Source organism: Euprymna scolopes, chromosome 44 (assembly GCF_053919585.1).
Source record: "Euprymna scolopes isolate OS-2025 chromosome 44, ASM5391958v1, whole genome shotgun sequence".
Classification (NCBI taxonomy): domain Eukaryota; kingdom Metazoa; phylum Mollusca; class Cephalopoda; order Sepiida; family Sepiolidae; genus Euprymna; species Euprymna scolopes.
In genome coordinates, this window is record NC_136525.1 from 33459180 (window position 1) to 33473118 (window position 13939).

General features: G+C 35.7%; 1 protein-coding gene across 1 annotated transcript in view; it reads right to left on the bottom strand.

Annotated features, from left to right (window-relative positions):
- Window positions 1–656: 656 nt before the first annotated feature.
- The window catches only part of LOC145268778 (uncharacterized), a 223918-nt gene continuing 210635 nt past the window's right edge, over window positions 657–13939 (bottom strand). Inside the window, exons 4-5 of the mRNA XM_080124390.1 lie at window positions 5277–5459; window positions 657–1828 (exon numbers count right to left, since the gene is read on the bottom strand). Coding sequence (XP_079980516.1) covers window positions 1350–1828; window positions 5277–5459 — 662 coding nt within the window. The 3' untranslated portion in view covers window positions 657–1349. The remainder of the gene's footprint in view (window positions 1829–5276; window positions 5460–13939) is intronic.

Genomic DNA, 13939 nt, shown 5'->3' on the forward strand with positions numbered 1-13939 from the left:
AAAGTCACTTGTTTGTAAGTGTAGCTTAGGCTTTTGGTGTATCTTTCAAACTGTCTCTCAGGCTGCTATACCTGTCCGTATTTATGCCTTACACCGATCAAATTTTTGTGTGGATGAACTCGGATATATTTATATTCTTTACCTCATTTATTTATTTATTTACATCATTTATTTATATAAAAATAATTATGTCAAACTATTAATGTACCTCCAAGTATTCTTTTTAAACATAACTTACATTACAAATCTTTAATATAAACCTATTGTAATTTTAAAAACGAATAATGCACGTACTTTTAAAATAAAATCGAACACATATCTGATGAAAGTAAATCCTGAAATATCATATAATACATATTTGCATCTGACCATGCTGATGCAATAAGGACACAATGTTACACAAATATATAAAAAACACATACATAAATATTATATTAATAAAATATAATAAATTAATAAAATATGCATCTGCTTAACTTATTCCATTGTTATGTCTTAATTTGCTTCAGTTTGTGTTGATCTGCATTGTGTTGTCATCCATCTTTATATATACACATTAAACAATGCTTCAGGCAAACTACATTAACCTCTTAAAAGCTAATATTTTTCATTTAAATTATCTTCCTTGAAAATTATTAAACAATATTTTAAGGAAGTTTTTTGCAATTTTTACTGTTTATTAAATGACTCTATTGAATTAGTGTTAATATTGACAAAACTATTGTATATATACATTGAAAAATAGGACAATAAATTACAAATCAAATCAAATATCAATTCATTATAAACTGTTTAAAAATAGTTATGCAAAATTATGCATACAAATAGATGTGTTTGTTTTCTACGGTATTCTTATAGCTTATTTTAAAAGACTATGTTGGCTTGTTGATTTAAATAAGAGTGAGCCGTTTTGATGGCAATGTACATGTGATAAATGAAAAAGAACTTTCACATTTATTCCTTTAGATGTAACCTGGACTTCTCTGCCGACAACTTAATTATCAGGTGTGTAGGCTACAATGGTAAGTTTTTGAAATTATAAAAAACAAAAGGCATTCTGGGATATATTGTCAAATCCCAGAATGCAATCTCACCAATAATACATAACGCTTTTTGTCCATGTGACCAATTTGGATTTGATATTTAGACAAATGCAGTATTTTACAAAAAAATATTTTTGTAAAAAAAAAAAAAATATAAAAGAAAGAAGACCATGATGGAGATTTTTAAAATTGTAAAAGATTTTTAAAAAATTAAAAAAAAAAAAATTTAAAAAAAGGGGGGAAAAAAAAAGATGGCAAGGTTTTCATTTTCATCATCATCATCATTGTCATCAATCATCAGCATGGTCAAAGTTCAGCGTCCCCTCGTCTCCTTCGAGTCATGACCTCTTCATAAGTTGGGAGATCCGTAGTCGATGACAGAACTACGGGTGATGTTGCTGGGCGCGGAGGTGGAGAAGTTAAGGCTGGTGGAGAGGAGGGCAGGACAGTGGGCTGCAGCACGGTCCACGGCCCCATCTGCTGGTCAAGGGCGGACACGGGCGAAAGGGTATTAGAAGCAGCTCCACTGCCTGGTGGGGGTGCATGGATTTCTGCCCAGCTGACACATTCCAAGGCTGACGTCGAAGTCTGTGGTGATTGCATGATGAAACTACCCCCAACACCGGCCCCACTAACTTCCGAGGGTGGAAAAGGATCCAACGTGGTCAGCGTTGATAATTCCTCGATAGGTTTCTGCGAACTAAAATCGGTTAGACATATTGCGTTGCCCGTCGTATCTTGGTTCTCTGGCTGTCCAGAAAATGAAGATACTGAATCAAGGGAATCTGCGGGAAGAAAATAAACACATATATATATATAGGCATTTGTATAAATATATAAAGAAAATAAACACATCATTAGTTAATATATCAAATATCAAATTGTAATTCAATGAATTTCAAAAAACTCTCATTGAAATGAAATGAAGTGGTTGAGTTTCATATCAAAGAATTTTTATTATTCTAAGCAAGACAAAGAATGCTTTAGAAAATTAATCTCCATAACCTATAGGGGTTCGATGTCTACCATCTCATCAGAGGAGAGAAAATATTAGCAAATACTTATAAAGGTATGCACCCTATTTGCTAAAGTCAGTGAGACATGGAAAGTCAAAGTCAAAATAATAAATTTATCAGAAGTTCTGTAGCAGGAGGATTTGCAGAAAAAGGATATGAAAGTTTTTTTTAGATTTAGCTTACTTGGTAAAATCCATGTTATGCGTTCTTTACATCCGTTATATATTGGGTAATCCGCATAGCTGTGTAGATATCCGAATCGGGCAAGTGCTTGTATAAATTTGTTTGTGGGCCCAGCAATAATAATTCAAAGTCTGGTGGAATTCTTTTCATTTGAAGTCTATATTATTTTAGTGGGGCGAGGTGTTAATAGTAACAATTTATTTTATTTTTATTTTTCTTCTCTCTCTGTCTACCACAAAGAGTAAATATTCCAATTAGTCAATTATTGGTTTGCAAACAAAAAATAAAAAAAGAAGACAAGGGAAAGCTAAATTGTAAGTAAAGCGTTTTTTTCAGTACAAACTAGTTGGAAATGAATTACTCTTTTCTCTCTCTTAAACAGTTAAAACTTTGCCAAATGCGGTTATTACAAAAAAAAAAAAATAAATAAAAAAAATAAAATCTGTACATTCTTTATTTTTACTAATTATATAAAAATGGAAGAACTCCAGGCAGCCATGACACAATTGAGAAAACTACAGATTCAACAGCAAGAAAAGTGAAATGAAAAATAAGAACGACAGCAATGTACCAAAAAACAACAAATTTATTTTGAAGAGTTACTTTCTCAAGCCATAAAAAGCAATCCATACACGAATAACAATACTGCATTTTCACAAGATTCATTATGGAATGCAATAGATAATTTCTGCTATGTACTTAAAAAAGCTAAGTTGTTTGAGGCATACGAACGTACAAAAACATTTTAGTATTGACTGCCAGAATTGGTCCGACCAGAAAAAAGTTTGCTGAACATAATACATTTGTGGATCTTATTTTGCTGCATAAACTTTTATTTTGCTTCTAAACTATCTTTTGCTGATATGCTGAAACTCATTACAGAACATTTTAGCCCAAAAATCTCATTATTTCATAAATGATGAAAATGCTTAAATCTAGTAATTGTCTGTATTTTTGAGATGAGGTGTTTTCATTGATTAAGATTGTCGGACCGACTTCCTCATCTTGGTTGAATAACAACATAGGTTTAACATTAACAAAAACCAACTAAGAATTGTCCTAGTGAGATATGGCCGAGTGGCCCTAGACGTTGTATCAAAGTTTACAGTTACCTAAAGGTGCTGAGTTAAATTCTGAATGAAGGCAGTGAAAAGTAACATTCAAAACAGAGAATCAGCAACTATGTCCCAGAGCCTAGCTGGAGTCCGAACACGGTACCCCCGTAATAATAATAAAGGGTTGGGTTCGAGACTCCTAACAAACGGTTCCCCAGTTCAAGACAAAACACCTGATGAAGGCCGGAGGGCAAAACGGCCGAAACGTTGTGACTAACAACCAAGATGAGGAAGTCAGTCCGACAATCTCAATCAATGCTTAAATCTGGTTAAAAACGACAAAGATGATTTCGCAACTTATGCGACTGTGACAAATTGAAATTATCACATCTCAAAGTGGACAATTCTAAATGTCTAGTGTCTTTACAGGGACTGACATCTGGTAGAGATGCAGAAATTAGAAAGGCGTGTTCTAACATGATTAGAAAATGAACCAAGTTTAACTACAAAAGTTAGCAGAAGATTGTCAGAAGATAGAAATCATTAAAAAAAGACTCTAAAGATATCGGATCTGACATCTTGCATATAAAAAAAGTAGCCACACAGCAAAAAACCACACGTCACAAATAAAATCCAGGATAGGAGAAATTATTATGCATATCCCCACTCATCTGAAAAAGAATTTTCAAAATGAATAATTAATTCTCCCTGTAACCGATGTGGCAGTTTGTGTTGGGTCATAGATTTACCAAATAAAACATGTCACAGCACCTAGGGGCAATGGTGAAGCTGAACATTCTATGGACACTAAAAAGAGCACTAATGAAAGCTTACAACTCACCCACAGAAAAGTCTCAGCAGCAGTTTCTTCAAGTTTATAGGATTACAGCAAACCCTAACAAACCAGAAACTCAATCACAAGCTGAAATTATGGCTGTAAAATCAGATCAGTATTCAAAAAACTGTTATCGAGACAAACCACACAAAATAGAACCTCTACTGTATCCCTCAAAACGTATAACCTTGAAGATAAAGTTTACTTGAAACTCTTTAGAAATAACTTTTCCTTTTGAGAATTGGGGAAGTTAATACAGAGGATCAGCTATGTTATCTAATCCAGGACCAGAAATTCAAACACAAAAGACATGTGAACCAGCTATGGAAATGTACAACTAAGGATCAAGATGATTTGCCACAAGAAGAAGAAGAAGTATATGGTTAAGGAAACCGTCTAAAATATTTTGATATTGAGCCTCCCCAAACCACACCAGAACCATACTGTTATGTCAGAAAAAGAAAATTGACAGATCCACTCATGGAAAGAGAAAGAAATACTGATTCACCTTGTGGAGCAAAGGAGCTGTTGTGGTGGAATTACCTACGAATGAACTGATCCACATAAATACCAAAATACAAGACATAAATGTGGGGTCTAAATTCAGAGTTTGTTCAATGGCGAGACGGACAACTTCACATTTTTGTATGTTATTGCATTTTTTTACTCTTTTTCCGTGTTCTATTTTCCTTTAACTAGGGTTATAACACTCTCCCTCTTTTCTCTTTGTCCCTCTCTCTCTCTTTTACTCCCTATCTCTCTCCCTCTCCTCTCTTTCTTCCTCTCTATCTTCCCTTCTCCTATCTCTTTCTATTCCTCACTAGCTCTCTCTCTCTCTCCCTCCTCTTTCTTCTTTTCGTTTTATCTCCCCCTCTCCTTATCTTACTCAACATCTCTCCTTCTCTTTCTATCTCCTCCTTTCCCTTTCCTTTCTACTAAAAATGATTGAATCACACTCACTCATCAAGACATTGAGTATAACTATTCACTAGTAAAATCTCCTTTCAATCTTTCACTCTTTTTCCCTCTCATTCTCTATCTCCTTCTTTGCCTTCCTCTTTCCTCCGTTTCTTTCTCTCTCTTCTCTCTCCCCCCTCCCTTTTCCACTAAAGAGAAAGAAGTCCAATAACTCTATCACACTCACCTGAGTCCCAAGACACAGCTCGCATTGTATATTTTTGGAATTGACACACACAAGCCAACACACCAAGTAGCACCATAATGACCATCACTCCGATGACAAGTTTCCTGAACAGTTCTGGGAAGTTATCTTTTCGACGAGGCGGGCGTTCTCTCTTATCGTCAATTTCATTTTCCTGTGCACGGCCTGCAATAAACAAGAATAAAAAATTTTTTTTTTTTAAATAAGGAATTAAATTTTACGATATGTCCATTCAACCTGGATGAAAATGCGATTTCAAACTATGAAATTGTAACCACGTTTAATACAAGATAAGTAAGTTATGCTAAATATAGGTTAGCAAATGGAAATAATGTAACAAACTGGAAGTAGCTTTCCAGAAGTAAGATATAATGAGACGTGGGTTTCCAGAAGTAAGGTATAATGAGACGTGGGTTGCCAGTAGTAAGGTATAATGAAATGTGGGTTTCCAGAAGTAAAATATAGTGAGACGTGGGTTTCCAGAAGTAAGGTATAATGAGACGTGGGTTGTCAGAAGTAAGGTAAATGAAATGTGGGTTTCCAGAAGTAAGATATAATGAGACGTGGGTTTCCAGAAGTAAGGTATAATGAGATGTGGGTTGCCAGAAGTAAGGTATAATGAGACGTGGGTTTCCAGAAGTAAGATATAATGAGACGTGGGTTTCCAGAAGTAAGGTATAATGAGACGTGGGTTGCCAGAAGTAAGGTATAATGAGACGTGGGTTGCAAGAAGTAAGGTATAATGAGATGTGGGTTTCCAGAAGTAAGATATAATGAGACGTGGGTTTCTAGAAGTAAGGTATAATGAGATGTGGGTTGCCAGAAGTAAGGTATAATGAGATGTGGGTTTCCAGAAGTAAGGTATAATGAGATGTGGGTTTCCAGAAGTAAGGTATAATTAGACGTGGGTTGCCAGAAGTAAGGTATAATGAGATGTGGGTTTCCAGAAGTAAGGTATAATTAGACGTGGGTTTCTAGAAGTAAGGTATAATGAGATGTGGGTTGCCAGAAGTAAGGTATAATGAGATGTGGGTTTCCAGAAGTAAGATATAATGAGACGTGGGTTGTCAGAAGTAAGGCATAATGAGACGTGGGTCTCAAGAAGTAAGATATAATGAGACATGGGTTGCCAGAAGTAAGGTATAATGAAATGTGGGTTTCCAGAAGTAAGGTATAATGAAATGTGGGTTTCCAGAAGAAAGATATAATCAGACGTGAGTTTCCAGAAGTAAGGTATAATGAGACGTGGGTTGCCAGAAGTAAGGTATAATGAGATGTGGGTTGCCAGAAGTAAGGTATAATGAGACGTGGGTTGCAAGAAGTAAGGTATAATGAGACGTGGGTTGCCAGAAGTAAGGTATAATGAGATGTGGGTTTCCAGAAGTAAGATATAATGAGACGTGGGTTTCCAGAAGTAAGGTATAATGAGACGTGGGTTGCCAGAAGTAAGGCATAATGAGACGTGGGTTTCAAGAAGTAAGATATAATGAGACATGGGTTGCCAGAAGTAAGGTATAATGAAATGTGGGTTTCCAGAAGTAAGGTATAATGAAATGTGGGTTGCCAGAAGTAAGATATAATCAGACGTGAGTTTCCAGAAGTAAGGTATAATGAGACGTGGGTTGCCAGAAGTAAGATATAATGAGATGTGGTGGGTTTCCAGAAGTAAGATATAATGAGACGTGGATTTCCAGAAGTAAGGTATAATGAGACGTTGGTTGCCAGAAGTAAGGTATAATGAAATGTGGGTTTCCAGAAGTAAGATATAATGAGACGTGGGTTGCCAGAAGTAAGGTATAATGAGATGTGGGTTTCCAGAAGTAAGGTATAATGAAATTTGGGTTTCCAGAAGTAAGATATAATGAGACGTGGGTTTCCAGAAGTTAGGTATAGTGAGATATGGGTTTCCAGAAGTAAGGTATAATGAAATGTGGGTTTCCAAAAGTAAGGTATAATGAAATGTGGGTTTCCAGAAGTAAGGTATAATGAGACGTGGGTTTCCAGAAGTAAGGTATAATGAAATGTGGGTTTCCAGATGTAAGGTATAATGAAATGTGGGTTTCCAGAAGTAAGGTATAATTAGACGTGGGTTTCTAGAAGTAAGGTATAATGAGATGTGGGTTTCCAGAAGTAAGGTATAATGAGATGTGGGTTTCTAGAAGTAAGATATAGTGAGATGTGGTGTAGGGGGCTACTATCAGAGACATAAGCTACTTGGGTACTATGTAGGGATTTGGGCAGCAAGATGTCGGTTCACGTTACACTTGAACTTCTGCATGGCAGTACAGTTGGGGAAGTAGGAACCCGGAAGGGAATTCCAAAGTCTAGTACTTCGAGGGAAGAAACTACTGGAGTAGAAAGCTCTCTTACATCTAGGGATCCCTACAGTGTAGGAGTGGGATTTAGCTGCTTATCGGGTCTGTCGGGGGTATCTACTTTGAGGGGGTACAAATGCTTGCAGTTCGTCGTTTTTTGGAGCATTCCCCGTTAAAGTATTTGTAGAACAGGCAGAGGAATGCTACATTTCATCGATGGGACAGAGGCTGAAGCTTAGATGACAGTTCAGAACCCATCAGGTTGGCGACTCTCTTTTGAACCTTGTCTAAGAGCGAAGACTAGTAGCAGATGCACCAGCCCAAATATGACAACAATACTCCATACATGGGTGAATGGTGGCCTTAAAGAGGTATAGGATACTTTCAGGTGTTAGTAGCTTTCTAGCACAGTAGAGAGCGGTCCTAGCAATGCTCTCAATATAATTGTTCCAACTCATGTTTCCTGTGACCGTTAGGCTGAGGAGTTTAAAAGATGTACTTTCAAATAAAGAGTCTTTGGCCATTGCTATTGATGGTAGAAAAGGTTTCTTGCAATTATTGAAGGAAACAAGTTTAGTCTTGGCAGCATTGAATGTGACCATCCATTTTGTCCCCATTCCACTACAGATTGGCTGTCATCCTCTAGTGTTTCTGCCATTTCTTTAGATATGTGTTCCTGTTGTGTCTGTTATAGAGTGTGGTGTCATCAACATATATACACATCTCACAGACAATTTTGTCAGGGAGGTCATTTATGAATATTAGGAATAATAGAGGTCCAAGATAGACCTTTGAGGCACTCCTGCCTTTATATCATATTGTTTAGATGCATGACCGTCGAGGACAACCTGGATTTTTCTCTTATCTAAGAAAGATTTAATTATGTATTCTTCCAGTGATGTGTATGATCTGATTTTCCTGAGAAGACCTGCATGCCATACCCTGTCAATAGCCTTAGATATATCTAGAGCTACCGCTCTACTCTCCCGCTTTGTCCAGTGAATGGTATATACGTTCAGAGATTACAGTTAGGATACCTGCTGTGGAACGAGCTTGCCTAAATCCATATTGTGGTCGGTCAGAAGCTTAGCATCTGAAAATAAAATAAAAATAATTGTAACTGACCAAAAGACTAGAGCTTGGTTAATTATGGACTCAAATATTTTGGCGAAAAGTGGAAGGAGGTTAATGGAGCCATAATTTAATAGGTCAGTTCTTTCGCCAAAATTTTTGTAAATTGGTACGACAGAAGTAGGTTTCCAGCAGGCAGGAAAACAAGATTTATTAAGGCATTTGTTGTAAAGTTTGGAGAGAACTGGAGCTACTTCAGTGGAGCATTTTTTTAATAGCACAGCCGGGATGAGATCAGGTCCACATGCTTTTGAAGTGTCAAGACTTTTTATGATAGCATGCACCTGAGAAGGGTTGATTTTCAGATCGTCTAGTGTGGTGTCTGTCCACAAAGGAAAGTCAGGGAGGGGGTGGGTAGCAGGGTCCAGTGTGGAGTTGGAGGCAAACCGACTGAGCAAACAACCTCACGATTGTTGGATAGAATTGTTGATTTACTACACTGTTGTAGATTTTTCAGAAGTCACGGGTTTGAAATTGAAATAACTCGCCAACTTCAACGATGCTGATGCGACAAACTCACTACTCATTCATTCATTATTGTTTCAACATCTGGGCTGGTGCATCTACCACTAGTCTTTCAGATTTTAGATTGAGTCCAAAAAAGAGTTTCCAACCTAATAAGTCCCGCACTGTCAACCAAGCTCCAACCTCTGCCTCATCCTCACAATGTTGCATCCCTGTACTTGTTTTACAAGTACTTTAATGGAATGTGCTTTGACGAACTCATGGAACTTGTATCTCCTCGATGTACACACTCCCAACTAATTTGAGAAGCAGCAAAATCCCACCCCTTCACTGCTGAAGTTCCCAGATGCCGGAAAGTATTCTATTCTTATACTTTCCTTCCATTGGATAGCAAGACTTTATAATTCCTTCCTATTTCTTGAGTGTACTAACATGCAGAAGTTTAATACGAACAAACATTTTGCTGCTCAACCCCCTACAGTCCCCTATAGACATGGTTCCAAATAGTCGCCCCTTATGTTCCAAATGGCAATATGCCTTGTTTTGAATGGAAAAGAATAAAAAAGAGGACAAGAATAAAAACATGGAGAAAATGAAATGAAAAACAATAACAAAGAGGAAAAGAGGTAAAAGAAAAGGAAGAAGTAGTAGTAGTAGTAGTAGTAGTAGTAGTAAAATAATAATAAAGAGAAATTGTTATGAGGATTAGTAAAAGACATGATTGTTATGAGGATTAGTAAAAGACATGATTGTTATGAGGATTAGTAAAAGACATGATTGTTATGAGGATTAGTAAAAGACATGATTGTTATGAGGATTAGTAAAAGACATGATTGTTATGAGGATTAGTAGAAGACATGATTGTTATGAGGATTAGTAAAAGACATGATTGTTATGAGGATTAGTAAAAGACATGATTGTTATGAGGATTAGTAGAAGACATGATTGTTATGAGGATTAGTAAAAGACATGATTGTTATGAGGATTAGTAGAAGACATGATTGTTATGAGGATTAGTAAAAGACATGATTGTTATGAGGATTAGTAAAAGACATGATTGTTATGAGGATTAGTAAAAGACATGATTGTTATGAGGATTAGTAGAAGACATGATTGTTATGAGGATTAGTAGAAGACATGATTGTTATGAGGATTAGTAGAAGACATGATTGTTATGAGGATTAGTAAAAGACATGATTGTTATGAGGATTAGTAAAAGACATGATTTTTATGAGGATTAGTAAAAGACATGATTGTTATGAGGATTAGTAAAAGACATGATTGTTATGAGGATTAGTAAAAGACATGATTGTTATGAGGATTAGTAAAAGACATGATTGTTATGAGGATTAGTAGAAGACATGATTGTTATGAGGATTAGTAAAAGACATGATTGTTATGAGGATTAGTAGAAGACATGATTGTTATGAGGATTAGTAAAAGACAAGATTGTTATGAGGATTAGTAAAAGACAAGATTGTTATGAGGATTAGTAAAAGACAAGATTGTTATGAGGATTAGTAAAAGACATGATTGTTATGAGGATTAGTAAAAGACATGATTGTTATGAGGATTAGTAGAAGACATGATTGTTATGAGGATTAGTAAAAGACAAGATTGTTATGAGGATTAGTAGAAGACATGATTGTTATGAGGATTAGTAGAAGACATGATTGTTATGAGGATTAGTAAAAGACAAGATTGTTATGAGGATTAGTAGAAGACATGATTGTTATGAGGATTAGTAAAAGACAAGATTGTTATGAGAATTAGTAGAAGACATGATTGTTATGAGGATTAGTAGAAGACATGATTGTTATGAGGATTAGTAGAAGACAAGATTGTTATGAGGATTAATAGAAGACATGATTGTTATGAGGATTAATAGAAGACATGATTGTTATGAGGATTAGTAGAAGACATGATTGTTATGAGGATTAGTAGAAGACATGATTGTTATGAGGATTAGTAGAAGACATGATTGTTATGAGGATTAGTAGAAGACATGATTGTTATGAGGATTAGTAGAAGACATGATTGTTATGAGGATTAGTAGAAGACATGATTGTTATGAGGATTAGTAAAAGACAAGATTGTTATGAGGATTAGTAGAAGACATGATTGTTATGAGGATTAGTAGAAGACATGATTGTTATGAGGATTAGTAGAAGACATGATTGTTATGAGGATTAGTAAAAGACAAGATTGTTATGAGGATTAGTAGAAGACATGATTGTTATGAGGATTAGTAAAAGACATGATTGTTATGAGGATTAGTAAAAGACATGATAATGAAAACGGAGAGAAAGGTAAAATCACATTAACACAAACCAAGCTTGAAAAATGACCCCAACCCAACACCAGCATTCAATGCCCTGGACTCCAAACAGACTGGATAAAAGAAAACCTTCAAAAGTCTATGAGGAAGGGAAGGGGTTAGTAGGCCATCTGACAAAAAATAACTGTAACTGACCAAAAATCGGTGTTTCATCGTGACACTATCAACAGAGGTAAAGATGGCTTTCTCCTCAGGAAGTAAGATACAAGCCAGATATTTTAAAAGCTTTGGTGTCAACAGTGAACGGAAACTGTAGGGGGAAGAGATCAGCTCTCAGTAGTATTCAGAAATGGAAAAACAATTAAAAGCAGTAACAGCAGCATTCGTAGTAGTAGTAGTAGTAGTAGTAGTAGTAGTAGTAGTAGTAGTAAAAGTAGAAAGAAAATGAAAAAGAAAAGAAAGACAAAAAAGAACAGAAAAGGAAAAATAAAAAAAGAAGAATAAAAAGACATCAAAGATTAGAAGACAAACAGGAAAAAGTAAGAAGAAGAAGAAGAAGAAGAAGAAGAAGAAGAAATATTATTCGAGATATCAAAAAATCAAAGAAACAATTAAAACCAACATCGTTTTTTTTTTATTCCAATAAAATCTCCAAAAACTCCATTTTTATTTAGCAACAAAAAGATTGAAAAGTGAAACGCTGAAAAGCGAAACGCTTCCATCTGTTGGCGTGTCTCCATTTTCTGTTCTTGAAGACTTTATACTTAAAACTTTTTTCAGATTTTAAACGTTTTCCACAGTACAAGAACTGGAGAAATGTTAAAAAGAAAAGTTCCAAGATAGAAATTTTAAACGTTTTATATGCTTGCACAGGGTTATATAGCAATTGTAGGAAAACTAAATATAATCCAGATTCTAGCCAATCAGGTTTGAGTATTGGGCACATTAGAGAAATAGCGTCGGCACCATGGCACTCGACCTCCACCCTCCTCACACACTCTGCATATCCTATCCTATTTCTGTTACTTTTAATACCTATGTACGATATCTTTTTGAAGATAGAGAAAAGATATCGTACACCTGTCATATCAAAGAAACCACTTTTGATTTTATTCTTTATTTTTAGATTAAAGTTTAACATGCAGAAGCTTTATGTTAAAAGTAAACCCTATCCTTCCGGTTTAGTTGTAACTCTACTTTCGGGAGAAATAACATGGTAGACAGATAATTATTTAATCATGCCAAATATTAACTTCATTTTCTTTTTTAGTTACTATTAAATCGACTCTGAAATTTCTTGTTTTTTTTTTTTCTCATCAAATCTTTCTTGGAACTCATATATTAGATCCATTGCCTTTTCTGCTTTTGGTAAAGTCGGTTTCTTTATCAAAAAACTTTCTCACACCTTAGACTATTCTCTATCTCTACAAATCTACTATCAGACCTTATACGGAGTATTTTTGTCATATTTTGACTGGTAAATCTCTGTCACATTTAAGTTTCTTGATCAGGTGCAAAAACCTGTCTGCAATTTGATTGGCTCTGCTCTTTCTTCTTCACTGCAACCTCTTTGTCTCTCACAATGTGATATTGCTAGTCTCAGTCTATTCTTTAAGTACTATTATGGCCTGTTTTCTTCAGAATTGTCTGATCTATTCCCTGCTTCCTTTGTTCCAGCTTATTTGATTGGTTGGTCTTGTGGTCTTCATCAATTTGCTGTTTTGATACCTCATTGCAATATAATCTTCTTTCAGTAGCTTCTTTCCAAAAACTGCAAGTTTGTGGAACTCTCTTCTTTTTCTTTTTTAATCACATTCACCCCAAAGCATATTGCCACTTGGACGTAAGGGGGTTCTATTTATAACCATGCCTAGGAAAGATTAACAAGATGTTGATTTACATTACATTTAAACTTCTGCATATCAGTACAGTCATAGAAGTAGATAGCAGGAAGGGAATTCCAAAGTCTAGCTGTTCCAAGGAAGAAACCATTAGAGTAGAAAGCTTTCTGGCATTTGGGGGCTTCAACAGTGAAGGGGTGAGATTTTGTTGTTAAGTGGGTTTATTGGGGATATGTACATCAAGGGGACACAAGTGCAACAAGTTCATCAGAACACATTCCATTAAAATATTTGTAAAACAGGCGCAGAGATGCAACATGGGACAGGGGTTGGAGCTTAGTTGATAAAGTGGGACCTGTTAGATTGAAAACTCTTTTTTGGATCCTATCCAAAAGGGAGAGGTTAATGGTAGATGCGCTAGCCCAAATGTGGCAACAATACTCCATGTATAGGTTAATAGTGGCCTTGTAGAGGTACAAGATACTCTTAGGTGTGAGTAGTCTTCTAGCTTGATAGATGGAACCCACCTTCTTTGCAGCAGTCTTCCCAATGTCCTCAATGTATTTGAGTATTTGCCTACAAATGTTAAGCTGAAGAGTTTGAAGGAAGAATTCT